The sequence below is a fragment of the Lichenostomus cassidix genome, chromosome Z (genome assembly GCF_008360975.1).
Source record: "Lichenostomus cassidix isolate B80296 chromosome Z, HeHo_3.0, whole genome shotgun sequence".
Lineage (NCBI taxonomy): Eukaryota > Metazoa > Chordata > Aves > Passeriformes > Meliphagidae > Lichenostomus > Lichenostomus cassidix.
Genome location: NC_139511.1, coordinates 7,619,161 through 7,645,821, shown reverse-complemented (window position 1 = coordinate 7,645,821; position 26,661 = coordinate 7,619,161). Strand labels below are relative to the sequence as shown.

General features: G+C 39.2%; 1 protein-coding gene across 1 annotated transcript in view; it reads left to right on the top strand.

Moving 5' to 3' along the window:
- CAMK4 (calcium/calmodulin dependent protein kinase IV) overlaps positions 1 to 26,108 on the top strand; it is a 143,355-nt gene extending 117,247 nt beyond the window's left edge. Inside the window, exons 6-11 of the mRNA XM_085042823.1 lie at positions 10,903 to 10,993; positions 12,799 to 12,873; positions 15,837 to 15,912; positions 19,384 to 19,510; positions 21,580 to 21,732; positions 24,400 to 26,108. Of these exons, the coding sequence (XP_084898949.1) occupies positions 10,903 to 10,993; positions 12,799 to 12,873; positions 15,837 to 15,912; positions 19,384 to 19,510; positions 21,580 to 21,732; positions 24,400 to 24,564 (687 nt within the window). The 3' untranslated portion in view covers positions 24,565 to 26,108. The remainder of the gene's footprint in view (positions 1 to 10,902; positions 10,994 to 12,798; positions 12,874 to 15,836; positions 15,913 to 19,383; positions 19,511 to 21,579; positions 21,733 to 24,399) is intronic.
- Positions 26,109 to 26,661: the final 553 nt, after the last annotated feature.

Sequence of the window (26,661 nt, the reverse complement as noted above, 5' to 3'; positions counted from 1 at the left end):
GAGGCAAATTCAGGCTTGGAAACCCAGAACAGAAATGGGTCTTATGAATTCTCAGTGGTTTGGGGTCCTAAGTAACTGTCCGTGAGGTTGTTTGGGCTTTTCCACCAAATGGCCATGACCAAGCATACTAGACTTCTCTTTTAAAGTGTAAATTTTGTGTTGCAAAAATATGAAAGCTGGGGATAGTTGGCAGGCCTAGCCTGCAAGGTGTACCTTGAGCAACGAGGTGCTTGAGGCTGGGTGTTCCTGACAGAAATGACATTTTGTTTTCCTTCCTGATTTCAGAATAGAAGAGCAGATATTTCAGCATCCTGTGAGGCTGATATCAGTCTAAGATTAGTCTGTGAGGCTAAGATCAGTCTACCCAACCACTGTGGTTTAATGGCATGGCACCTGGAAGACTGAGATTGGCCTTTGTATTGCACAGGCTGAGTGCTCACCTCTAGCAAATTAATAAATGGAGGCTCTTCCATGCATGTAAACTTTTAGGGCTATGCTGTTTAAAATGACATTTTTTAAAAAGTCTCTAATGAAAGTATAAAAAAAAAGATTATTTTTTAATAATATGGTATATGCAGTTCTTTCTTGAATGTGTGGTTGATAGTAGGGTTAACAAGTGGTGCTATTACACATGGGCCAAACTTCACCATTCAAGGAATGTAGTATAAGTAACCCAAAACATCTGTGTGTTATTTATGCTCAAAAAAAGAATTCAAATGCAGAATTATAAGTATTCCATAAATACAATGATGCATTAAAAATTATAGACTTTTTAAAAATTCATAATTTGGAATATCCTGGATGGACAAAAGAAATGGCATCCTCCTTGGTTTATTACCCTGAAATCTCACATTTGAAACAATTTACAGTCTGACCCTACCGAAACAGTTACTCTGTCAGCAATGCCAGCTAGCTTGTTACAGACAATATCCATGCCATTAAAGTGTGCCAGACTTCAGAAAAAATGGCCATATTCAAATTGCCTCATGGGAATAATCTTTGGCTTGAGGAAAAGGGTGCTGTTTTGATCAGTGTTTATTTACCCAGGACTGTTCTAAACATTTAACGGTGCAGACAATTGAGTGTTGGTACCCAGGAGCACTTCCTGACATGGCTTAATTTAGCAGTGTACAATACAGGCAGAACAAAATCGACTTGTTCAGGAGCACATAATAAAGATTGTAACTTACCCATTTAAGGACTACATAACTTTATAAAATATCCCTCTTGAAAAAAAAAAAGGAGATAAATTAATCAGAATGAAATTTAGTGCTTTGGTTATAATAAAAAAAAACCCAATTTATTGCAAGAAAACTAAAACATGATGATGCAGACTGAACAGATGTGCACCTGTGGCTAATTAGGGCATTGTATTATGGCCCTGTTACAAGTATCCTAGAGCTGTGGCTACTGAATCCCTGTGGTCAGTAAAACCTAATGCTGCCACAAATAGTTTTTCATTAGGTAAATGTCTCTCTGATGATGAAGGTTATTGGGAGCTAGCACCAGGTATCATTGATAGCAGCTTTAGATCTATTCTAGATTGGTTTTCATTTGTAACTTTTCAATTTCCCAATGGCAAAACCAAAGACATTACTGGCTTGCAAAAACTGTAGCTGCCTTTCAGTAACCTGCTGAGAATACAGAATCTACTTAATTTTTAAATTTGCCAGGATTGCAGTAATCTTGCTGAATTTTATATTCCATATAGGGATAACAGATTGATAAAAGCCTTCTTGTAGATTTATGCCATTGGCTAAAAGGAAGAAGTCTGATTTTTTAAAATTTCTCCCTGCTTCCTTTCAAATTTGCTGTAGTAGCATTACCTTACAAAGGCACATTAGTATATTTATGAAACTTTTGATGTTGGATTTTTTTTAGGTTTGTCTTAAAATAATTCCACCTCTAATGCTATTTAAATATTTTTCATGTCTTGAAGTTAATTAAAAACTCGTGCTTATTAGGGATTTGTTTGTTTGTTGATAATGTGACTGTGGTCAATAAAGTAAAAACGCTGAAGCTAGAGAGTGAGTATAACAAAGTGCTAGAATGTAATGTGCATGTGATGCTTTTTGTCTTCTGATCTCTGTACAAACCATAAAACCTCAGCACACTGTGCAGGGCTGGTTGTAAGAGCTTTGCTAAGTGAAGGAAGTTGAGCAGAGAGGTTGAGTTGAACAAAACTGTAGAGGAAATAGGTGCTCATACAAAGGGCAGAACTACACTGCTAGGTTTTGGCTTTTGCTTTAAGAAGGATGCTGGTTTTTGGGGGAGTTTAACTCTCCTGGGGTTTCTTGCACCTCACTAAGTGTACTGCACCTCAGCAAGTCGGACAGATTGAGTCACATGTGATTAGTAAATTCTGCTCACTGCAATTTTGTGGCATTACCCTGCATCTATTACCACGATTCTTTTGAATTCACCATAAATGATTGAGTTTTCCCAAAAGAAAATATACCCTTCACCTTTTCCTTATGCAGCTGGAGAGAGGGCAGGCTGGGAAGGTGCCCAGTCCATGTGGAAAATGTAGTGGGAAGATCTCCCTGCATGAGGGGTCTGGCCAATTGCAGAAGATACATAATCTTTGTCTTCTGTACCCCAGACATGCAGTGCAAAAAAAAAAAAAAGAAAACAAAAAGAAAAAAAAAGCGCAGAGTGGCTGTATGAGCAACACGGTAAATGTATGTTAATTCTTTTCTCTGAATTCAGATATTCTGCAAGTGGGTGGCTGTTCTGGATGGATTTGAGAAAAAGCCACTATATCAAAGCTCTTCTAGCTACTCTGATGCTGTGGCCTACTTGCAGTTTAAGAGGAGAATTTCATGCCACTGCAGACAGTTAGCTCTCTGCACAAAGCCCACTCGTTTGGGAATTGTGTGGGAAGGTGTGTGCATTACCGTCTCCTACATATGTCAGATTGTACAGAAATGACTGTGCATGATTTGCTGTCATCACACCTGGTGTGGTGTCATCATCGCTAGGGCTGCTTCACTCTTCTAAAAGCTGGTACATCCAAAAAGATAAAAATGCTTCAAAATGTAAAAGAAAATTAATTGTGGGGAATGCAGTTGAAACTTTTCATAACCCAATTGCTTAATTTAAAACCTCCTTTCTGACCTAGCTCATAATTTTGAATATCGTAGATCAGCCAAGAAAATAATCAGATTTGGATTTATTCAACTTTGTTGATACATTTCTTCATTCTTTCTCATAATACACAGATTTATAATCTGAAACTATAAATCAAATTTGTTGTGTTAATGCATACTTATGCAAAGTAGAAAAGCAAATATTCTTTGTTCCACTATAATACAGTTTTGTTAAATGAATCTAAATAAGCTAATTGACATTTTATGAAAATGTTTGGAAGTGGGTTTATCAAGTAGCAAACATAATGGCATACTCCTATTTCCCAGAGAAGCCAGTAAAAGCAAGACCAAGTGCAAAGAATCAGATTTCTGCAGGATGTTTGGGGGAGTTTTCATTATTTGGGGCCTTTCTGAGACTGTTTTGTTTTTATTCAGACACTGAATTTCAAAACTTGCTGAAATACATCCCGAAAATAAATAAATGTTGGTTTTGTCTTTTGTGGTGATAAAATAGTCCTCTGTTCATTCAGTCTCAAAACCAATGTGACTGCAGGAAAGGAATGGTGGCAAAGGGGAGATAAGGCTGTGTATATAACCATAACTTGATCTTACACTTTTATTACTGAAACCTTGTTGATGCCTGTGGAGCTGGGTTCTGACATTGCCATTGACAATGGTTTTTTATTTGGTGTCTTTCTTTTAAGCTCTTTAAGCAGGAATTCTAACATATACTTCTGCAAGATGTCTTAAAACCATCTCTATAATTTCAAAGTTATTTCCATTCTTGTGTTCTATTTTGTACAGAAAAAAAAAAAAAACCCCTAACAATGTTCTTACCATATAAGCAAGAGAGTCAGATAAATGCACTTTTCCATAATCAGCACAAATCAAACTATCTGATTTCCAAAGCCAAAGCCCATACGATTTCAGGTCCTGTTCTGCATTTAAAATTATGTGCTGCCTGAGGGATAAATGGAAGCACAGGAACAGGCTGCTCATGGTAGCCATATTACTATACATATTTTAAATAAAGTCTGACAAAGTTGCAGTAGGGGAATTTTACATGGATTTCATTGGGGCCAGCAACATTAAAAAAAAAATATTATTTGTCTCCATTTCCCTTTGCACATGTCATTCTGACATCTGTGCATCTTACATGCCTCAACAGTTTCAAAAGTGTGGAAACTGAGATGTAGAGGAACTGCCTGGTTTGCCCTAGGATAAGCCTAGAGCAGCTCCAGCTCACATACCATATCAATCCTCTTATCAACCTGTAACTTCTGCGCACTTGTTGGGCCTGTGAATTGCAAATTGGCTGATACATGAATGAGATTGTAATGCTACACAGGTGCTCAACAACTGCAACGTTTTAGATATCTCTCAATTCCCCCAAGCTCCATGGGTCTTGTTTTCCAAAGCCTACCCCAACATGGAATATAGGATTCCAGGTACATTTTCAGTGATGAATTTTGACTATATCTCTGTAAGATCTGTGCTGAATTAAGATCTTAGACACCAGTTATATGGAGACTGGCTTTTCCATTCTACTTGTATAAGGTGAGTGCACTTTCCTATGACCAGAAAACAGGAAAGTATTTTTTTTCCAATATCCTTCTGATTTATTAAAAGTTTATTTAAACTTCCTCTTAACTGATGCAAAGTCTGTATCAATTAACCATGCCTTATTCAAGCAGTATATGGCTGTAATCAAACGAAATTACTGTGCAGTAGCTTTCATTATGCAATGACACTCTTTTGTGCAGCTTTTGTGAGGCTACAGAAAGAGCTTAATTACGAGTCTAGACATTCTTGAAAAGCGAGCAAAAACCTCCCTGTTTTCAGCTCCTTATGCTTGTAATGACTGCATTAGCAGAAGATGTCCAGTGCTGGCTTTTGTTCAAAACCCTACAGTCCTGGTTTGGTAATAAATTCAGCAGGCAAGTCCTAAATATATTCTATCAAGCAACGAAACTGGTGGAAATTTTCCTTTTGAAAACATGAGGGAATCTGGTATTCATGACCATGGCTGTCACATTATCAGCATCCTGGACTGAAATTGCTGTAATGAAACCACTGCACCAGCCACTTCAGATGACAGGCTTCTCCTCCCTGCTAAACCAATGCACACAGAAACCAGCCATCATCAGCCCTTGAATAAAGGTCACTACTCAGGAACAGCCCGTGCTGGAGTTAGACACGTGTGGAAAGCAGAGAACAGGTCAGGCTCTTCATGCCTGAGTTGGAATAACATCAGGAATTCAAAGGCTGAAGCCAGGAAGGCCAAAGCAGAAAATTAGAATGCATCTAGCCTGAGATAAGAAGAGTAGCAAACTCAGTCATGCTCATAAGAACATCTACAGGTGAGGGAGACCTATTGAAAGATGTCTACAAGAAGGGAGCACTGTTTCTGCCCTTTTTTTATCTGCTAGTTTTCTGTAAAAGTTCAACTATACCTAGGTGCTTAGCACAGTTAATAGCAGTGACTGAGCTGTAAAAGGTGAGCCTAGAATAAAAAGAGGTTAACTGAAAATCAGTTTCGGAGTGTATTCAAATAACTTAGATATTTTTTTAATTGTTTGCACCCAGTGACCCGCACAGTACCATCTTCAAAAAGCAACTTTTTAAGCCTAAAATAGATTTAACGCACGACACTCACTTCTGGTGGAGGCTGGGCAGAGAAGGGGATTTGTGTAGTACTCAATTCAAGATGAAGAAGGGAGGAATTACCTTCACTCAAAAAAAAAAAAAAAAATCCAAAGTAAATAATGAAGCAAAAATATATGTGGCAGCTGTGGGATAGCAAGGCATGGAGGTCACCAGCAAGGCAGGGTTTTGTTCAGATCAAGCCATGCCAAATCAGTCTGACTTTTTCTCAAGCACAGTAAGAGACATTGTTAGTGGAGGAGAAAGAGAAGATATTGTACCTACTTGACATGAATAAAGCTTTTTGTATTTGACTCATCTGACAGTCTCACAACAAATTAGGGAGATATTATCAAGATGATGTGATTTTAAGCTGCATAGGGACTGGTTGTCTCTCCTGAGAGAACGTCTATCAGCTTGTCTAAAGAACAAAAGTGGAGGTTCAGGAGAAGCCTTCACTGCTGTTCTCTGCTCTGCTCTGCTCATATGATGGAAGAGAAGGTATGCTTATAAAAATTTTGTACACCATAAGATCGGAGACATCTGCAAATATGTGGCAGAGTAGAAATAAAATAACTTTGATAAAATTCAATGTCGTTTTCGTACTGTCAAGGACAGGGGGAACAAAAGAGAAAGGACTTGAGGGTTACACTGGATCAAAAGGCATACAGGAGTGGTATATGTTGGGGAAAATGGCAAATAATTTTATTAATACATTGTATAAACTTTATCAGGTCCCAGCTGGAATGCAGTTTTGCATTTTCAACACATTAGTGCAAGCTGACACTTGCCTTGAAGAGAGAACAAGAATGACCACAAGTTTAGAAAAAACTGAGCAAACAAAAGTCATGCAGTCTAAGAGAGAAGAATGATTGTGTACATGGTAATGAGTACTCAAAAGGCTCTTGCAAAAAAGGAGATAATCTGCTTTCTGCCTCTACTGTATATAGGAAATAAAGTTATGGTTTTCATCTGCTCTTGCCAAAATCCAGGTGAGTCGCAGGGAAGTACTTTGTAACAGTCAGGAAAGCACAGCCCTGTAACAAATTGCTTGGGGCAATTGTGGAGTCTCTAGTAGCAGAGGTCTGCAGGAATAAATTGAACAAACAACTGTTGTAGGTGTAATTGATGCTGCCATGGAGCATAGAGAGGAATAGATGATTCAGGTTCATTACAGCCCTACTTTTCTACAGTTCTCTGTAATGGGTACCATAAATAAAATTAAGGGATAAGGCCAGAGTTTGAAGCAGTTTGCATTTGTCTTTTTGTCATAAAATCTTTCAAGTTCGATAGGTGCCTGAATTATTAAGCAACAAAACAAAAAACAAAAGAAATTCTCACACAGCAGTTGGAAAAAAGCTTAGGGGGATAAAAAAAAAAGAAAAAAAGTCTTTGTGTTGCAGTCATAGTTAAAGTCACAGAAATTATTCAGTCATGAGTTGCTGTTGTGTACCACAGGAGTAAAGGCTCAGATGAAGGCTACCTTCATTTTAAGTATGTCCTGCAGAGGAAGAGCTTGTATGTCAGACTCTGCATGACCTAGTGTCATGACGAGTCTGACCTCAAAGTTTCTCAAAGAGTAATAAGACCATGCTACTCAATTTTGTTATAAATTTTTCTCCCACGTAATATGAGATGTCTGTGTTTTCTTTTATTGGATGGCATTCTCTATTGAAAATCTGAAGAAACTGAAAACAGAATAGTTTAGCTATTGAAACAGCACCACATCATGATCACATTTTAATGCACATGCTATGTTAAACTGTCCTGCAATGTGTGCATTTAAAAACTCTACATCCAGCCATAGAAGAAAAGTATTTTTCAAGTCTCATCCATATGCTATAGGTGGGGAAAGTGATGTAATTCACTCATGCCTAGGTTCATGAAGTGAGCTCTGGCAAGATAGCTGGCTCCAGATCCTCTCATTTGATCACATAACTTAGTCATTAAGAGACATGGCACATAAACAGTAGAGCACAGGGTACCTGTCTGACAGTGGAATTGCACGATGTCCAAAGCTGTACTACAAAATGGGAAAGTCTTTGAACTTATGCTGCAGAGACTCTGCCGGCAAAGGAACATAACTTCTATGAAAATCAGTACATGAGAAGTAAAGTGAAAGCATTCAAAATATAGCATATATAAACTGAGCTAAGTGCTACACAGAGTGGATTATGCTAATTTTTCTAAGCCAAGATAGTTTAGCTCAGAACAGTGTTCATGTTTATACAAGACCAAGTAAGTAGGCCTGTGAATTCCAGGAGCTATAATGCCTGGGCAGCAGACCTATTTGGACTGATGAAAATTTGCAAACAGGTCAGACCCAGGGTATCTACTAAGTACAGAAGCAGAGATTAAAATGGACAGAGTGTTGCAAGGGAGTTGTGGAGCAGGAAACGCAGTGAGTGACAGGTGACTCAGACTGGGGGACAGGAGGTCACTGCATCTTCTGGAGACCTTTAATAACAAGGCTCGTTTTGGAGGCAGACACCTTTTACAGAAGTCCAGCCAGGTGTCTCTCCCCTCAGAGGCCTGGGGGTCCACAACTCAAGTGGGTACTTACACCCACATGAAAAATGGGGTATTTGCACCAATAAAAACACTGGGGGTAGGTTTTAGGTTTTTTTATCCATGTTGCCCTTTCTTCTGTTAGTTCACAACAGAACTATTGGCCATATGACCAAACGAAAAGAATTTGAGGTATTATGAAAGATACAAGCTGCCAACAATAGCCCTGTTAAACCCAGGACCTGGCAGCATGAGGTGGCCCCAGCCATGTGCATGTCTTGTCACAACCCAAAGCCAAGCAGGAGAAAAACTGGGATAGAGAGGACAGAGCAGCAGGGACTGATTTTAGGGTGTGACTGTGGCAGGAACTCTGTGGGCTGCAGAGAAATGTCAGAGGAGTTGCTGTGACTGGGCAGGAATTCTGGGTGAGATGCTGGGAAGATAAGGGGAGGTGTGGTGAAGAGGGAGTAGCTGCAGGTGTTGTGATGAGGGCACCTGAGAGAGAGAGCTCAGATTATTGCAGTGGCACTCTTTGAAAGGCAGGGGTTAGGTCATTGAGGCAATTTTCATTTTCTGGGTACCCCCATCCTGTGAGTTTTATGCAAATAGTGGGCTGGACAGAGGAGGGAGATTTTCCTACTTGGGGTTTCGTGAGTTTGTAACAAAAAAAAAAGTTCCCACTCCAAATTCAACATAAGTTGTTTAAAAAGTCACTCAGTTATGAGGCACAAGATGGTTAGCAGATGTCGTCAGTTATGGTTCTTGCTGTGTCTGAGAAGGAGCCCCACAAGGTAGCCTCACATTATGACTTAAAAGGGAGGAAAAGTTGAACAGCTTCTCACAAAGTTTCTCCCAAAATTCCCTCCCACAAAAATGTGTTTCTGGAAAAAGAAGAAAATTTCTATGTTTTCAGCCTCACAGCATAAAATGTTTTTAAGATTGCGGGTATGTGTTAAAAAGGACCTGCTAAAAGACTGTAGACTTGGCTGGAACATTCCCCTGCACAAATTTGGTCAAAGAGTTCTTGTGCAGATGAATTGGAAGAGTCTGTTTTCCATCAAGTGATCGTGAAATGTCTGATCATTCTCACTCCTACAGAGGCAGTTAAACTATCTGCAGCACATGAACACAGATCAGTTCAGACGTCTTTTTCTGTCCACCCCAGTTTGATGGCTGTTGGTCCATTCTTGTGTGACACTATTATCCGTGTACGTCAAACACTATGCTGTGGGAGCATCTTGGCTATGCTTACCTCTTCACTGGCAGATGCAGATATATTTTTATGCAGGGTGGACATGACTGTTTGCAGCCATGCAGATGTAGCTGCATTAAATTATGTAGCAGTTTGTAATCCATCAGTTTCCATGTGTTGTTGGCTGCTTTTACCTTAGATAATTGATTAGTTATCTCGTTGTAGAAAACAGCTGGAACAAACACTTATATTTCACTGTGAAGTAAGGTAGATGAGAGTCTTTGGCTGAGCTCCAAAAGCCACATCGTGACAAATCCTGTGACTTTAGGGTTGCAGAGGAAGTCAATAAGAAACACTCATTGCACTGGAAGAAACACTCACATGAAAAGCATACAATGTCACTAAAACAATGCCCAAGGACAGAGCAATGTATTCCTCCTTAATGTTATTTAATCACTGGCAATTTATACAAACTGGAATTCCAATGAGATACACAGTCAAAAATTCACCTCAAATGCTAACTGAGGTGCACATTATAGCTGTGTTGTCTAGGCGAATATTTAACCATTTGTCACTTCCTGCATAAATATGCACACAGACTGAATTTTTTTAGTAGTGAAAACACAGCTGAGAGAGATGCTACTAAAATGTAGAACATGAGACTTTCAAATAAGGTAATGTGATTCAACCTTTAAGCATATCTCTTCTAAGACTTCTGAGTTTTGTGTGAATATTTTATCAGCAAGTAATACAGAATTTCTTTCATTAGTTTATCCTTTTTTTTTCCTATCAGTATAGTGTATATTATATTGTTTTCTATTTCTGTCCATAGCAGTGTAAGTGGCAGCTGTATGTGCTTGAAATTTTTCTTTCCATAAGTGCAAGGCAGGAATTCAATGGTGAGTGAATTCACACATACTGCATGTGCTTTGGCAAGACTGATGGATTTTTAGGACTTTGCAATTGGGTGTTTTTAAAACTTGTGAGAAGTCTGCAGCAGGGGACCCCAAGTATTTTGTAGTAGACCCAAGACATCTACTGCATCCTTTCCACTCAAATATGTCTGTTTCATTTTTAATAGCTAGGTCACCATTTTCCTGTCTCTCAGAATGTTATAATGTGCAGAAACTACCTTCCTCTGAGCAAGACTTCGGCATCCCAGCATTTATTAGATTGCTTCATAGAAGCTACTCTTGTATTTAAAATCCAATTATACTTCTTTGAGATGTTTTTGTTCCCAAATGGACACTATGTTATTTTTGCCTTCCCATATTTTATTTTCCTATTCAGATTTCAGTATGCGTCCAAGGATACTGAGCAGATTTGCAGGAAAAAGAGCTGCTGAAAATTAGTAAAGTAACTCTGTGTCACACACAGAGAAAATATTAATCTGTTGCTGTAGAGAATTTAAAGAAGTTAACTCATGCTTGACCATTCTCACTTACATGCTTTGACTTTCTCTCTTTTTAGTACCTGCATGCAAATGGGATCGTGCATCGGGACTTGAAGCCAGAAAATCTACTCTATGCAACACCAGCACCAGATGCACCATTAAAAATTGGTGAGCAGCATTAAATGTATGCTTCCCTGATGCCTTTGCATCAGTAATAATGTGATAACAGATGTTTGGAGTATATGCATCTCACGATCACCCTGTTTGAAGCCAGTGCTTAATGAACAGCAAGTTACTTTAGCAGCACAGCTGTACATGCTGGTTTCAAAACCAATGCAAAACTAGACACTTGCTTAGAGAATTTATAGCAAAATCATGCAGAATGTGGCAAAGAATAAAGCACTGGGAACAAGAAGGATCATGAGAACTGTGTAAAGCTCTGTGCACACCTATGCCCCCTTTCTTCTGTTAAACTAGTACTTTAAGATGAAAAATACCTTGGTGTGGAAATAAAAATGTGCAGGTAAGTGGTAGAAAGCAAACTGAGCATGGCTGACTTTGGTTTTGAAGGCAGATTTGAGGGACATGGAGAGCTCTTTGCATAGAGCACAGGGAAACTCTGAAGCATGGTCGGCACCACAGAAGGAGTGAGGAGGGACAAGGCACTCCTGATCAGGGATGTATTTTGCCAGTCCTGTTGGAGACGACAGACCCTACTACCAAAGGGCATTACCTCCAAAAATTCTGGACATGCCTAGTTTTCACTTGGGCAACAAGGAGTGTCTGTGCAACTGTTCTGAGTCATACACAACCAGTTTGGAAAAACCACCTAGTACTCTCTTAGGAGTGAATGTTTCCACATTCATCAGGCTGGTGTTCATCATGGGTTTCTGGAGCCAAATTTCCATTAACTGGCCTCAAGCAATTTGATATAAATTTCTAGCAACATCTTAGTTCTCCGGGGGATGGTATCTTAATTTATATCTTATCCTAGTTCTTATCTTTCCTGGAAAAGCTCTAAACTTGATAATTTAGTGCAGCACCAGTGGCTTTGGTTTGATGTCCAGAATGTGTAGGGTTTTTGAAGCATTTTCTAAATGCCACCATTATTCATCTTCCTTGTTTGAATTGAAATCCAGTTTACAATGAGTGGCTGTGTTTATAAAAGTAAACTGTATTTCTGATTAGATAAATAATAATACATAAAGGATAGCTATTTAGGAGCAAGTGACCTATTTTTATCCTGATCTTGTGTCAAAACCTTCCCTTTTATATTCAGTGTAACAAAACAAAATCAAATACTTTTATTTTACATTTTTAAGGCAAAGGTTATTGTCATCACCTAAACTGAATAAACTCAGTTTATTCTCAGTGAAAATGAAGAGCTGTGAGCACTTCAATTTTTATGACTTTTTAAAAGGAGTCAATAAGTTGAGTGTGCATTGTCATGAAGGCCCTTGCTCTCTGAATAGTAATTCGGGGTGAAAATATTGCAGAAATTATGGCCAATACTTCCTCTGGCACCATCTTTATGCCCCTAGGAGCTTTCTCTTAAAATACTGCTGGGATTTTGTCTTGCAGAGACTGCATACTCTGACCGTTGTCCAAAAATGCAGCCCAAAATTTTTCTGATAAATTTATTGGATTACTCACAGAGTGGAAACTGAATATATAACTCAAATATATTTCTGGATCTCTGCTTGTATGCCCTTAGGCCTCCTACTGGCTTTGTGCAGTTTTCAGAATAAAATACAAGCTACATTTCTGTCAAGCAAGAGCCAGGAATACTCATTTGTACAGCAAGTTTTGCTTCTGGATTGCTGCCTGGGTAGATTCTTTAAATCAATGCTTATCTCTGAAAATGTCAGTACCATACATTTAATGTATAAATGTTTATTTAATTGTATATACAACATTAAAAATGCATTATTACAGGAAGTAAGAACATTAATATTCCCAAACCATCTCAACAGCTGATTTTGGACTTTCCAAGATTGTGGAAGATCATGTGACCATGAAGACAGTCTGTGGAACTCCAGGGTACTGTGGTAGGTTGTTTTGTTACTTACATTTGCTTTTATAACTGTAGAGGCAAAGGAAAGAGAACGCTGGAGAAGACCATGAGATCACTCTGATACCTTGTAGCACAGCTGATAATGCCATTCAGGTGACACTGTCATTGTCCATTACCTTGTGTGACATTGCCTACAAAGCACACACAGGTGCCAAGTCTGCTTTAGAGCAGCACCGAATTCCAGTCCAATTAGTTTGATAAAACTGTATTTCACACATTAGCTATTAATGTTCTGTTTGTCTTCTCTTGTGACAGTTATACTGCCAATGCCATGCACCCGTAGTTAGTGCTTAGCCCTTTTTATGCCCATCTTTGTATACAATAAAAATATAATAAGGCTTATTCCCACAGAAGAGCCATTAGAGTTATGTTGACTTGGTGGGAAGGATTGAGGCTGAATATCTCTGTGGAGAAGAAAGGAGCTTTGTGCCTATGGTTACGTGCCTATAGCAATCCTTGATTTACAACTCAAGTTAACTGACCATGCAGAATTTCTGGTGCCCGGAAAATATTCAAGCATTACTTTCCAGAACTGGAGGAAACCCAGGAGGAATACTGTTTAAATGCCAAATTAAACTATGAATAATTGATGGTTCCGGGCTGCCAACTCCCACATCCTGCCCACCCATCTATCAGCAGCTTCTCCAGAAAGGACACAGCAACAAAAACACATACTGGAGTCTGAATACTTGGGCATCAAGACTTCACAATCTACAGTCCCTGGGATATGCAGATTGATGCAGAGCATAGAAAGCAAAAAGATGATCACAGAGAACTGAGTGTGATGCAGTGCTGCTCCTTCAGTGAACTTAATAAGAGCATAAGTAATTTCCAAGAGTAGTACAAAAAATTAAGCCAGTGCAAAGCAGTGATTCATGATCAGTCTGTTAAAGACAACATCTAAACTAACAGCAATGTGTCAGACAAATGCATTCACCAAAAGTAAACTTCTGGAAATCTTAAAAAATTCTAAGAGCCCTTCTGTTCATGGTTGTGCAAGTGTAATGTGGGAAGGGGGAGAGATTGCATTGATGTATGTGGGTACAGCCAGCCCACTGTGCTCCAGAAATGTCATGTGCATCACAGATCCAGTGGGACCAGAATCCTCAAGCTGTGCCTGTCAAGCTGCTTGGGCAGACATTAACTTCTCTTTACTGTTGCAGAGCTGGAGACCCCCAAAACTGCCTGGCCTTTCTGTCTGCTCCTCACTTCAGCAAAAGCAATTGCCTGAAATGGTCTGTCTTTCCTTCCAACTAAAACAGAATATCAAAAATAAATCCTAAATAAAGTGCTAAGTGAACAGAACCATAGAACCATTAGGGTTGGAAAAGACCTCCAAGATTGTTAAGTTCAACCTTTGACTGAACACCACCATGCCCACTAAACCATGGCACTAAGGGCCATGTCCAGTCATTTCTTGAACACCTCCAGAGATAATGACTCACCATCTCCCTGGGCAGATGTTAAGCTGTTCCAAAGCTTAACCACCTCTGAGAACCACCTAGCATCCAACCTGAATTTCCCCTAGTGAAGCTTGAGGCCATTTCCTCTGTCCCCAGCCTATACCACTGCAGGGAATTGTTGTGCCAAGGCAGGAGTGGCACTTGTCCTTGTTGAACTTCATGCCATTGGCCTTGTCCCATGGATCCAGCCTGTCCACATCCCTCTGCACATCTTTCCTAGTCCCCTACTGACTTGGTGTCATCTTCAAGCTGACTGACAATGCCCTGGATCCATTCATCCAGATCATGATAAAGATGTAAAATAGGACTGGCCTCAACACTGAGCCCTGGGGAACCCCTCTGGTGCCCAGCCACCAGCTAGATATAACTATGTTCACCACCACTCTCTGGGTCAGATATCCAGACAGTTTTTCACCCAGTGACACTGCACTGTCCAAGCCTTAAGCAGCCAGTTTCTGCAGGTGAATGTTGCAGGAGACAGTGCCAAAGGCTTTAACTAGAGTCCTCACAGACAACATTCACAGCCTCCCCTCATGCACCAAGTTGATCACCTGCTCATAAAAGGAGATCAGGTTGCTCAGGCAGGACCTTCCTCTCCTAAAACCCTGTTGGCTGCACCTGATCCCCTGTCCTGTATGTGCCATGTGATCACTCAAAATTGTCTTCTCCATGACTTTCCCTGGCACTGAGGTCAGGCTCCCAGGCCTGTAGTTCCCTGCATTCATCTGCCATCCCTTCTTGTGGATGACATCACATTAGCCAACATCCAAATCATCTGGCATCTCCCCAGCTAGACAGGACTGATGATCTGTGATGGAGAACAGCTTGGCAAGCTCCTTCACCAGCTCCCTCAACACCTTGGATGAATCCAGTCTGGTCCTATGGACTTGTTAGTATCTAAGTGGCTCAGCAGGTCACTGCCCCCCTCCTCCTGGATGGCAGGAGTTCTGATCTGCTCCTTGTCCCTGCCTGCCAGCTCAGGGGCTGGTTACCTGAGGATTACAGGTCTTACTGTTGAGGACTGAGGCAAAGAAAGCATTAAGTACCTCAGCCTTTTCCTCATCCTTGGTTCCAGTGTTTGCCTCTGCATCCAATAAAGGATGGAGATTTTCATTGGCCCCATTTTTGTTGATGATGTATTTATAAAAACACTAAGTGAAATACTGAAGTCAAAGCACCACCTTCTTGGTCACACTGTAGCTCCAGTGCAGCTGTAGCTTTCTGCACTTCCTTTCACAAACCTAAAAACCAATTTGAAACAAAAGTACACTTCCCATTTTATTCTGCCTCTGCTTGGCCATTACTTCTGTCGTTTCATATTCCATTAAGAGAATAATTTGCCTAATAAAGGGTTTAGAGAGGCAGTCCTAACTTTTTATAGAAGACAGAAGTGTGCATAGTCTTTAATTGGCTTTGTGGCTGCTATTTCTTCACTCAGCTTTTGTGTTACTGACAAGTGTTCTGTCCTCTGCAGCACCGGAGATACTACGGGGATGTGCCTATGGCCCTGAGGTGGACATGTGGTCTCTGGGGATTATCACCTACATTCTGTAAGTGCAGACAGTGCTACAGAGAGGTTCACTCTTTGGCACCCACAGGATTTTATGACATTATGAGCTGTGCAGTTGGAAAATACAAGATCCTGAACTTTAATAATTATATTCCTAATCTACTGAAGTAAGTCAAATCCTAGAGGAACCTGGCAAAGTTTAAATCAGTTTAAATATTTGATAAATATAACACTTCCTCCTGAACAGCGGCAAGATCTGTGTAGAATCATGCTAATAATATTATCAAGCATAGACTAAAAATTTCAAACATTTGTGTCTGAGTCTTATTGTGGCTAGTCATTATTCAATTAGCAAGAATTGTAATTAGTTTATTGCATTGATTGAATCTTTCAAAGGAAGATTATTGATAATGGAAAGTTGCATATGATGTATTGACTCTCCTCTTTAAGGGAGAATAATTATGAGACTTAATTTAGACCCTTGGCAATAACAATGCTAAGGTGGCTTGCGCAGTTATACACAATACTTTCAGGATGCCTTTCATGGGAAGACAATGTGATCTCACATGTGTACCTTAAAGATATGGAGGATTTTATACATGTGGGCCATTGTCCTTCCCCTACTAGGATTAACTGTGTTCAGCAAGTACAGTGTGCAGTAACACAATTATTTACTTTTTGTCTTTTGCAAAGAAAGAATTACATTCTCTAGAGTTTATACTAAAAGCCCATGTAAGGATATATAAATACTCTGATGGGAACATATATTTTGTTCTGCACATAAGCTTCAAATAATTCACAGGTCTCCTTTTGGGTACCTGTAAATAATAAGCTAAAATATTCCTATTTGCCATTTCATTATCTGCTCCTTTTTAAATATGTGTATCCTTGTCTCAAGGTCTGGTTTAAGATCCAGACCTTGTGTTGAAGGTCACATCTCAGGTATTGCCTGCCAGATGCTCATTTCCTGTCACTTCTACAGTTTCCACCCGTGACAGACAGGTGTGAAAGTTGCCAATTAGGTGGTCCCTAAGATTGGAGATATGACTTTTAATGTTCTTCTACAAAGCCATCTAGACTAAGTTATGGGCTTCCCTGCTTATTCAAGGCTTCATGAAGTTGTTGCACTTGCCTTTCTTAAGCAGAACTTGTTTTCAAGTGTAGGCAAGCTCCAACCGAACTCCAAACAGTTCCTATCTGATTACAGGGAGTGGCATTTTCTACATGTAGCTTCTCAATACCTTCCAGCTACTCAGGGGATGCTCCCAAGCCACATTCAGCTTCTGCAGTTGTGTAAACAGAAGTTCCTGCTCTGGATGGGGCTGCATCAGTACAGATACTTTTCTATTCTTCCTCTTTCTAATCCTGTCTTACTCCCACCTTGAAATCAAACTTGATTTACAGGAACAAGCCAGGCAAAAATCCACCTGGCTGTCTCTTCCATTTAGCTTTAGCAGTATTCTAAGTTTAAAACTCTTCTATTGTGTTCACATAGAGTTAAAAAAATACATTCCTGTATGTACCCCCAAAATGGAGTGGATGTAAGAGTTAACAACCGTGTTGCAGAGGATCTGCATAAAATTGTATCTTGTCACTAATCTAAGTGGAGTTACCATTTGATTGAAAAAACTTTGACACATATTTTGACAGAACTGTTTTTCCTGAAGCAAATTATATTAAGACCTATTGGTGCTAACTGTCATAATTCCAGGGAAGCCACATGTATAGTTTTAAAAGTCAAGAGGAACAGTCTTTTTGTATTCCTACAGCAGCTTAGAAATGCCTCTGCATGTTTGAGATGCAGATAGTGGTCAACAAATAGAGAGGCTTTGCTTGTAGTCAAAATTGCATGGATTTAATTAAGGGTGTTATTTTCATAACTTACTTAAAAGAACACAAAACACCATCTGGTCTTTTTTAGTTGTTTTTTAAGCTGTTTACATTAACTTTTTCTTTATTTGTAGGTAATTGATTTAAAATTAATCACCATAATAAAATGTTATTAAAAAAAAAAAAGAAATCATGACAAGCCACACTAGGTCTTAAACTGATTTAATTAATCTAATTTGAAATCACACCTCTAGTTTTACTCATCTACTTCAGCATGTTGCCAAAAAAAATCTGTCTGCTGAAACAGATTTTTAAATGGAAGCATATCTATAGGAACTGTTAATATGAAAACAATGGGTGATAGCAGTGAGTTAAATTGAAAATAGAGAGTTCACTTAGGAGATTTTCAGCACAGTCACAGTAAGGCTTATGCAGGTTCTTGCTGTCATCAGTTATCCAGATCCAAACACCAGCTTGGGCTGAGCCAGTGAGGGGCCCTGCTCAGGGGTGTTCCATGGGGACAGCAGGGAGCTGCAACCCCAGAAATGGTGGTGGGAGAGGCAGCAAACAGCAGGGGAGCAGCAGAGGGACTCTGGCTGGCCACCACCTCCTGAAGCACACTGGAGGCTGGATCCTTGTGTTTTAATACATCTCTGCCAGGCTTGGAAAAATAATGTGCCTAGAATGTGCTTACAATGAGGTGTTTCTCCTCTTCAGCAGTGGAATGTGATGCAGCTGTTCCACCCACGGCTATGCACTACTCCCAAAACCACATTTCTTCCTTGAACCAGTCTTCTTTTTCAGGACAGTAAGCACATTGATTGTGTTTAAAAATACAAAACCAAGTTAAAATGTAAGGTTTTCCTAGATTTGTTACTGTCTTGATCTTTATGGTCTGGTGTTATTTTCCTCTCATCATCTCACTGCTTGTTGCATTTTTTAAAGCAGAGTAGCGGATCGACTTTCTGTTAAGGTTAGATCACATACTGGCTGAATAGGAAATTCACTTTAAAAAATCTAATTATGTGTGAAGGCGAGACTTAAGTGCAGTGAAGCGATAAAAAAAGGACATTACACAAATGGAAACCACTTCTGTGAGTCTGCTTTCCCTGGGGCCAACAGTGTGGATCTCTGCTGGGATCTCTATTATTCAATATATTCATAAATTCAGTTGTTAGTGAGATCACAAGATTTCTAGACTGTGTATAAGTTACCCAAGTAAAGATGAGAGCTGATCATGAAAACCTACCAGAGGTTTACACACATTGTGGATAACAGGACGAAAGAATGTACAGGGATAAACATTACTAAAAATCAGTCCTAACTGGACATACAAAAACTTCTAACTTCACATGTAAGATGGGTTTCCTTGGCTAATTCCTATTCCTCTGGCAAAATTACAGGGATTCTGATAAATGCTCTATGATACTGGATTGATAGTTCCAATTAAACATGTGGGAAAACAGAAGATGTACAATCAGAAGAGCCTTTCCCAGTGCTTAATATTTATGACCATGTTTCTCTCTGCTCTATAGAATTAGCAGTTTATAAGTACACCCAGGTCTGGTTTTCCAAAGTGAAATGCGGGATACAAAGCAGGGAAAAATACTACCATAAACGGTATCTAACAACCCAGGACTAATTAATCTTTCATAAATTTATTTCTTTTTTATCCTTGCAGTCTTTGTGGCTTTGAACCATTTTATGATGAGAGGGGAGATCAGTACATGTTTAAGAGAATCCTGAACTGTGAATATGACTTTGTGTCCCCCTGGTGGGATGATGTGTCTCTGAATGCCAAGGATTTAGTAAGTAAAGAAAAAATGAAGCTGGAGTATTTAGTATTGCTTCTACTGAGGAAAAGTCCATTTTGGGGTGGGAGCAGAATAATTGGTTAATTATTATTCATATTTATTTCTTCTTGTCTTTGCTATATTATGGTGTTGTTAATATCCCCTGTTAGTCCAATGCTGAAATTTTGCATAGATATTCACATAGATATTCAGGTTCTTCTGTGAAATAAGCCACAGATTGTTGGCAGCTGTCACAGCGTGCATGTATGCCTGCCTTTCCTTCCAGCCCTGAAGTGTTTCACTGTTCCTCTTTTCTGGGCAAACACCTTCAGAAGAATGTAGAAACAAGCCCTTCATTTTGTGCAGTTTTCAAGCCTGAGCTTTGGAGCAAGAATATAAAAAGGCTTGCCCCCTGCCGCCCTGCTTTTTCTGACATACTTTTTCTGTCCATTTAAGCTTTTTTTTAGTAGGTGAGGAAAGACTGTTTACTTTTAAATATGGTCCATTAGCAAAATGCAAAGGCTGGCATGCTATCTGCACTGTATTCTTTTATTGCTGGATAAAGTAATTTGGATCCAGGAGACACTGATCTGCAAAGATAGGTATGCCTGAGTCTGACTTTTTTCAATAGTAACTTGCATAATTCAGTTATTTCATTAGCACTGAAATCACAAGTGCTCTCTTCTTTATTACTTATACAAACTGTGCCACAAAATACAACGTAATTGGTGTTAGTGAGGTACTTCAGGATATTTCAAATGGAAGGACTGTAGAAGTTCAAAGTACTTTTTTGTTGTTTTATGAGATGTGAAGTTTTTCTAAAGCCAAAAAGATATAATTTGCTGCCAGATAAACAACAGCCTGCAGGTAAGCTTTTGTCCAAACTGCTCCATACTGTTTTAGTAAAGTAAAGCTCAAAGTTTCAGGTCTGAACACTGTATAGCAAGTTGTAGATAAGGATGATGACCGTGTCTCTCAAAACCTATGCTGTGGGCAGCTCTGGATTCAGTTGAAGTGATTTACTTAGCTCAAGGTCTTCCTTGGAAACACAATCTGTATTCACCACAATACCTGTTCTCCTGCACCCACTTCAGGGCACCAACTGTCTTTAAGAGCTCTTTGTAGGGAAATTTCAGAGAACCCTACAGCAAGTTTTCCCTCATCCTTGGGCACACAGGCACAGTGGAGCCCTGTGCCATCACTTGCACTCTGCTCCAAGAGGGTCTGCGGTTAGGAGAGCTGGGTAAGTGTGGCTCTGCAGGGTGCCATCTCTGTACTTTCTTACTCCATCCTCACCCTTCTTGTTTAAAAATACCACTTGTCCAGAGATACAATAAAACTCATGGAATGTCGATGGACTGGACACATTTTGTATCCAGCAGGACCATCTCCAGTCCCAGGGGTATGTTTGCAGGGCCTTTTTCTCAAAAAGGTCCTACTGTTGTGTTTGTAGAAGTGCAGGTTTGCTGGCCTTGGTGACAAAAGGAATGGTGTAAACAGTGTTAGTTTCAGAGTGGGCTAAGACGGAAATACTTGTACAGTGCTTTCTTCACGTGTACATGAGGTTTTACAGTGACTGAAAGAAACATTTCCTTTGTGATGTACCTGACAGGGATTGCATGGTACAAGTTTTCATGAGCTGCATACACTATAATTTAAACCTTCTAATCCAGTTAAAAATTTGTCCAAATCTGAAAGTAGAGATACTGCTCAGAGAACTGCCTGGTTGGGGCTATTTTGAGAATCTCTTAAGGTTTATATAACGGCTCAGGCATGAAGCAGACTATGACAGATACAGGTCATTTGCATTGGTACATACTCTTAACATGTTGGTAACCAGTTGATTCTTTCTTTTCTCTCTTCCCCCTTAGTGGTTGTCTTTATCAGATGTTATTTATGGAGGACCAAGAAATGCCAGAAGCAAAATACTTGCAAAGACACACATGAAAATTCTTGTTGGTTTCTTAGAATGTCTCACCTAAGATGCTCCCCAAACCAAGACCAGAGCCCCCAAATGCAAAACTAGGTAAATTTAAACGAAGAATAAGATTGACAGTCTTTTGTATTTCTTGCTTGCAATGCAGGTTAAAAAGTTGATTGTTTTAGACCCCAAGAAACGCCTCACCACTCTACAGGCTTTGCAGCACCCATGGGTCACAGGGAAGGCAATAAACTTTGCACATATGGACAACGCACAAAAGAAACTTCAAGAATTCAATGCCCGGCGTAAACTTAAGGCAAGTCTCTGCTCATAGTCTGTGTTTTGGCTACAAAAGCATGCCATTAATTTAATAGCCTTGCAGAAACCTTGCACATTTTTGAGGACAATATTCCATGGTGTTATGGAAGGTTTTTATTTAAGATGACTGATGAAGATTGAAGAAGTTTGAAGCTGATTTAGTCGATGACTGAAGCCAAACAAATAAAAATGTGTGAAGTTCATTGAAAACTCTATCTACACAAATAGAACTGAGGATGTACATGGCTTCCACAAAGTCCTTATTTTTCTTCTTTTCTTCCCTCCTTGCTTCTGTGCATTCATTTGTCCTGTACTGCTTGTGCATCCTTAGAGTACTGACCAGAAGGAACAACATTCTGAGTAATTTCTTAATGCGCATGCATAAATCTGGAAGAGAACTACTCTACTATAGCATATTTTAATACCTAACCACCCTGAGTTATCTGTATGTATCAATACAAAGCAGGGGGTTTAAGCCATCCTTCTGCATGAACAAGACTGAGCATTTCAGATGCCTAAGTCCATAAAATGTCCCCAGTATGCTCCTTCACCATCCAGTCTACATGTCCACCATGGGAAGAAGCAGGGAAACTCCTCTAGGTGCAAACAGCAGGCCACTGGGCACCTGACTGACATAACATTAGGAAACCTTCTTCTGCTCTTAACCCTTTTTCAGCTGTATGTCACCAGTGTCAGCTCATGACATACTTCCAGGGATACTTCAGCACAGAAAATGTTACCTACAGCTACAGTGAAGCTGTCCTTGTAGCCCTGGGTAACAAGAGTAAAAAGCACCTTAACTGAGAGCTTTACTAAATCCCACACAAAACCCAATTCACAAAAACCTGAGCTTTAACTTTGACTTCGCTATTTTTTTTTAATAGAGAACTGTGGCAAAGAATCTCTACAGAGAGAGATGTGTCATTTACAAAGGTCTCAGAGATTGTAGATATAATTCAAACTGATGTTTTTGATTTTGGTTTTCTTTACATTTTTACACAAGGTATATTTTGAAGCTCAGTTTATTTAGTCCCCTAGAGTCAATGAATTTATTATTTTTTGATAAAAAACTATTGCTTTTCATAAATTTATTTCTTCGTTGCTTCTCTGTTAAAGATTAAATTACCTAATCTCCAATTATTAAGAGGATGGATTGAAGTTACCAGTTCTTGTAGAGTTAATAGTGTTCCACAAATATATCTGTGAAATAAACAATAGATTTTTAGAGAATTAATTCCTGGTCAAAAAGATAAAACCAAAGCAGACATCCAAGTAGAGAGTACGTGCCTTAGCTGTTGTTTTGTTAGTAAGACTAATATGCAATTATCTCCTCTTTCCCAACATAAAAGTCCATCGGCAGGCTTTCTTTATGTAAAAACATATTTTTACAGTATAACTCTAAAGGCCTTGGTCAGGATTTGGTTTCTCATGGGCTGTGTTGAACTTGTTTCATAAACATATAACATTGCCTGTTAGAGTAAATTACATTTAAAGGATATTTAGACTTTATAGTATCATTGAATAGCCTGTTCTGTTTGTAATCAGTTTTCCAAAGTCTTCTCACTAATGTGGATATCTGTGATTTTTACTTCAAGAGGTCAAGTCTCTCACTTTCAAACTTCTTGCCACTTTTTTGGTTTATGCCTAAACTATTTCTTCATAATCTGTTATAGCTGATTCTTTTGTATTGACAATGTTTACGTAATCTGTTTTTCGTTAACATATTTTTTTCCTTTTTATTTCTTCGTGGAAGTTTTTTAGTTGTTTCTCTTTTTTTTATTGTGCTTTTGTGTGTGTGTGTGTGCTTACCTCCCCAAAGAATCCACAAAACTTGCTATACTCTTCATCTCTTCCAGCAGACCCACTTCTTTGATGCTTAAGCAATAGCTGCCAAGTCAAAAATAGCTTGAGTTGTTACATACAGAGATTAGCATTTCTTTTCCTCACCTCTGTATGTTTTTTTTCAGGCAATAAAACTCTCTAAGGCGAGAGCTAATATTGCTGTCTTCATGTGTGTCTTCATTTTGTGATATTTTTTGCGATATGAAAGCTTATCCCCAGTGTGTATTTTTATATGTCTATACTTAGGAAGTTGCCCATGCGCTCTGCAACATTGTGCTCGGCATATGAACAGTGAAATAGTGATATATATTGCGTTACTTTTTGAAATTTTCATGGATAATTAGTGATAACACTGTTGTTATTATTATGATGGAAGATGACTTTCTTTTTTTGCCATCCAAGTTCAACATGGGACACCTGAAGTAATTTCTTAAAAAAAAGAAAAAAGAAAAAAGAAAAAAGAAAAAAGAAAAAAGAAAAAAGAAAAAAGAAAAAAGAAAAAAGAAAAAAAGAAAAAAGAAAAAAGAAAAAAGAAAAAAAAAAAAAAAAGAGAAAAGAAAGGGAAAAAAATTAAAAAGGCAGCTGGCACAGCTGAAAAAGAATTGTGTTCATGTTGCCCAACCTGTAACCTTGTGAAAGCAACAATTTTAAACCTCAACCCAGTAGTGCAGGTGGCCTTCTAAACCCGCCCAGGCAGGTATCCGAACGTGGCATTCCCAGGAAGACTAACCACGGTTGCATTCCCTATCAGGGTGATGCTGAGGCAGCAGTGCCCACACGCCATGCCCCCTAAGCAATGTTTGCTTGGTCCTCTCTCTCCCAGGCCGCAGTGAAAGCCGTGGTGGCGTCTACACGCCTCGGCAGTGCCAGCAGCCACAGCGCCCATGATGGCCACAGGCCTGGCCACAGCCCGGCCCGTGATGCCCAGCCCGCGGAGAACCCCACTCAGGAAGCGGCGGCAGCAGCAGCTCCAGAAGAAATGCCTTAGGTGGATGTTCCTCCCTCGTCATTTCATACACCAGCTACCTTGTCATTCAGCGAGAGAGAATTAGTAAGCTTGGCTTCTCTGGTTCTGCTTCGGGGCACCACAGGCCCCACCTGGTGATCCTACCTTCAGTGCATGTGACTGCTTATGAAAATAGCAAACTGTTCCATAAGGCATGTCATGGAAACAGTGTAATTTGCAGTAATACCGGCAGGTGAAAATATGGGGATTATTAACTACCTACCGTAACGTGTATACTTCATCTATCTAGTGTTCCTAGGTGGCATTTGAAACACAATGCTATTTCGTTTGGTTTTATGGGAGTAGGTGTGTTATCTATGTTGTGAGTTTCTTTGAACTGTTTTCCTTCCAGGTTCATAGTCCTTCAGCAGACAAAATGGGAGGAAATACCAAACCAATGCTTTTAAAACTGATGTATGAAATAATGCTTTTTATCTGTAAAATTGAAAAAGTATTTGGGGATTTACATGCAAAAAAAACAAACAAAAAACCCACAAATCAACATTCCACTATTTCTGGGAAGAAACTGAAACGGTAGTTCCACTCAGCATGAAAACGTACATTGCTCAAGCTTGCATTGAGAATGCCTTATTCTGACTTTTTCTGTTTATATATGGTATTTTAATAACAACCAAAATTACTCAGATTTCTGCACTTCGTTCCATGGTAAAGTGCTAGCAAAAAAACCCCATAGACTAAACAATGATTAGAGTAGATGCAAATTTTTGGCATACCATTGTATTTATTCATTAAAATTCTAAACTCTGCAGCTAGAAGACATTTTATAGGCCCTAAAGGAATATTCTGCATTTAAATAATTTGTAAATGCTTGAAGGAAACTATTCCACAACTTACTGATTTCGCTTTGTGGAAACACTCTTATGCAAGGTCTGGGAGCAAGTAGCATAATCTAGTTGGTTCCTGGGTAGTTTAAACTCATGAGTGACCAATTTCCACTTGTTATTAGTCCACATTTTCCTAACAAAGGACCGTTCCTGTAAAGTGATCCACCAGCACAGATCTTGCATCCACCCAGAGCTCCTGTGTCTTGAGTTAGCAGCTGTGTGCATCAATCAGCTTGCAAAAGTAGGGTCAGGCTCTTCAGCTATCTTGATGTTTTTGTTGAATGTGATTGATAGGAACTGAAAAACTAACGTGCATCAGTGTGTATGACCACTTACACTTGTTTGTTATCTATTCAACAGCATGTGACTATTGTATTGATATATTACAGAAATGGCAAAAAGAACCTGATGTACAAAAATGTCATTTGTGCTTGTTCAACTTTTTAATACTGATAGTTACCTAACATCCTAATACAGTCATCATTCCTCTTTTGCTTTACTCGTTTTTATGTTGCTGTTAGGCCTTGCACAACTTGCTTTGAAAAAATATAGCAGCTACTGAAAAAACAAGACTTTAATAAAACATTCAATAACTACATTTCCTGATGAAATTAAAGGGTAATAAAATGTTATTCGTATAGTAGATTTAATAAATAAAATGTGTTCTGAATTAATATTTAAGTAAGGATTAAAGATCCTGTCTTTACTGGGTGAGAATACATGCTAATGAATCAATTATAGTTATGATTTTTTTATCCATTTGTTAGAACTTGTTGAACTTGAACAATAAGGTTTCCTTATTAAGCAGGGTTGAAATTTGAAGTACACACATCCATTCATTTTTCAAGGGACACATTTTGAGGTCAGCTGAAACAGCTGGTGGGGGCATGGCAGCTGTGTGGAGGCCAACATGACAATTTTACAGATTTTTTCCCTTGGAAACAAGTACAGTAAGATTAATAACTTTGGAGATCATAGGTACGTCTACCTCACTCACTTTTTACTCTCTGTCTTACCTCTTTTGAGGTGACTACAAAAAAACGCAATGCTCAGCCACTTTACTCCACCCCCTTATTCTGTTGTGAAGTCATCCAAGTTCAGTCAGTAGGACGGATTGATGGGAGGGGCTGGATTTCTGTAAAATTTCATCTTTCATTTGGGGTTGTTGCTTCAAACCTGCAGAAGCAGAGCTGGCTGCGCAATCACTGCACATCTATGAGAGCTTGAGCGTGAA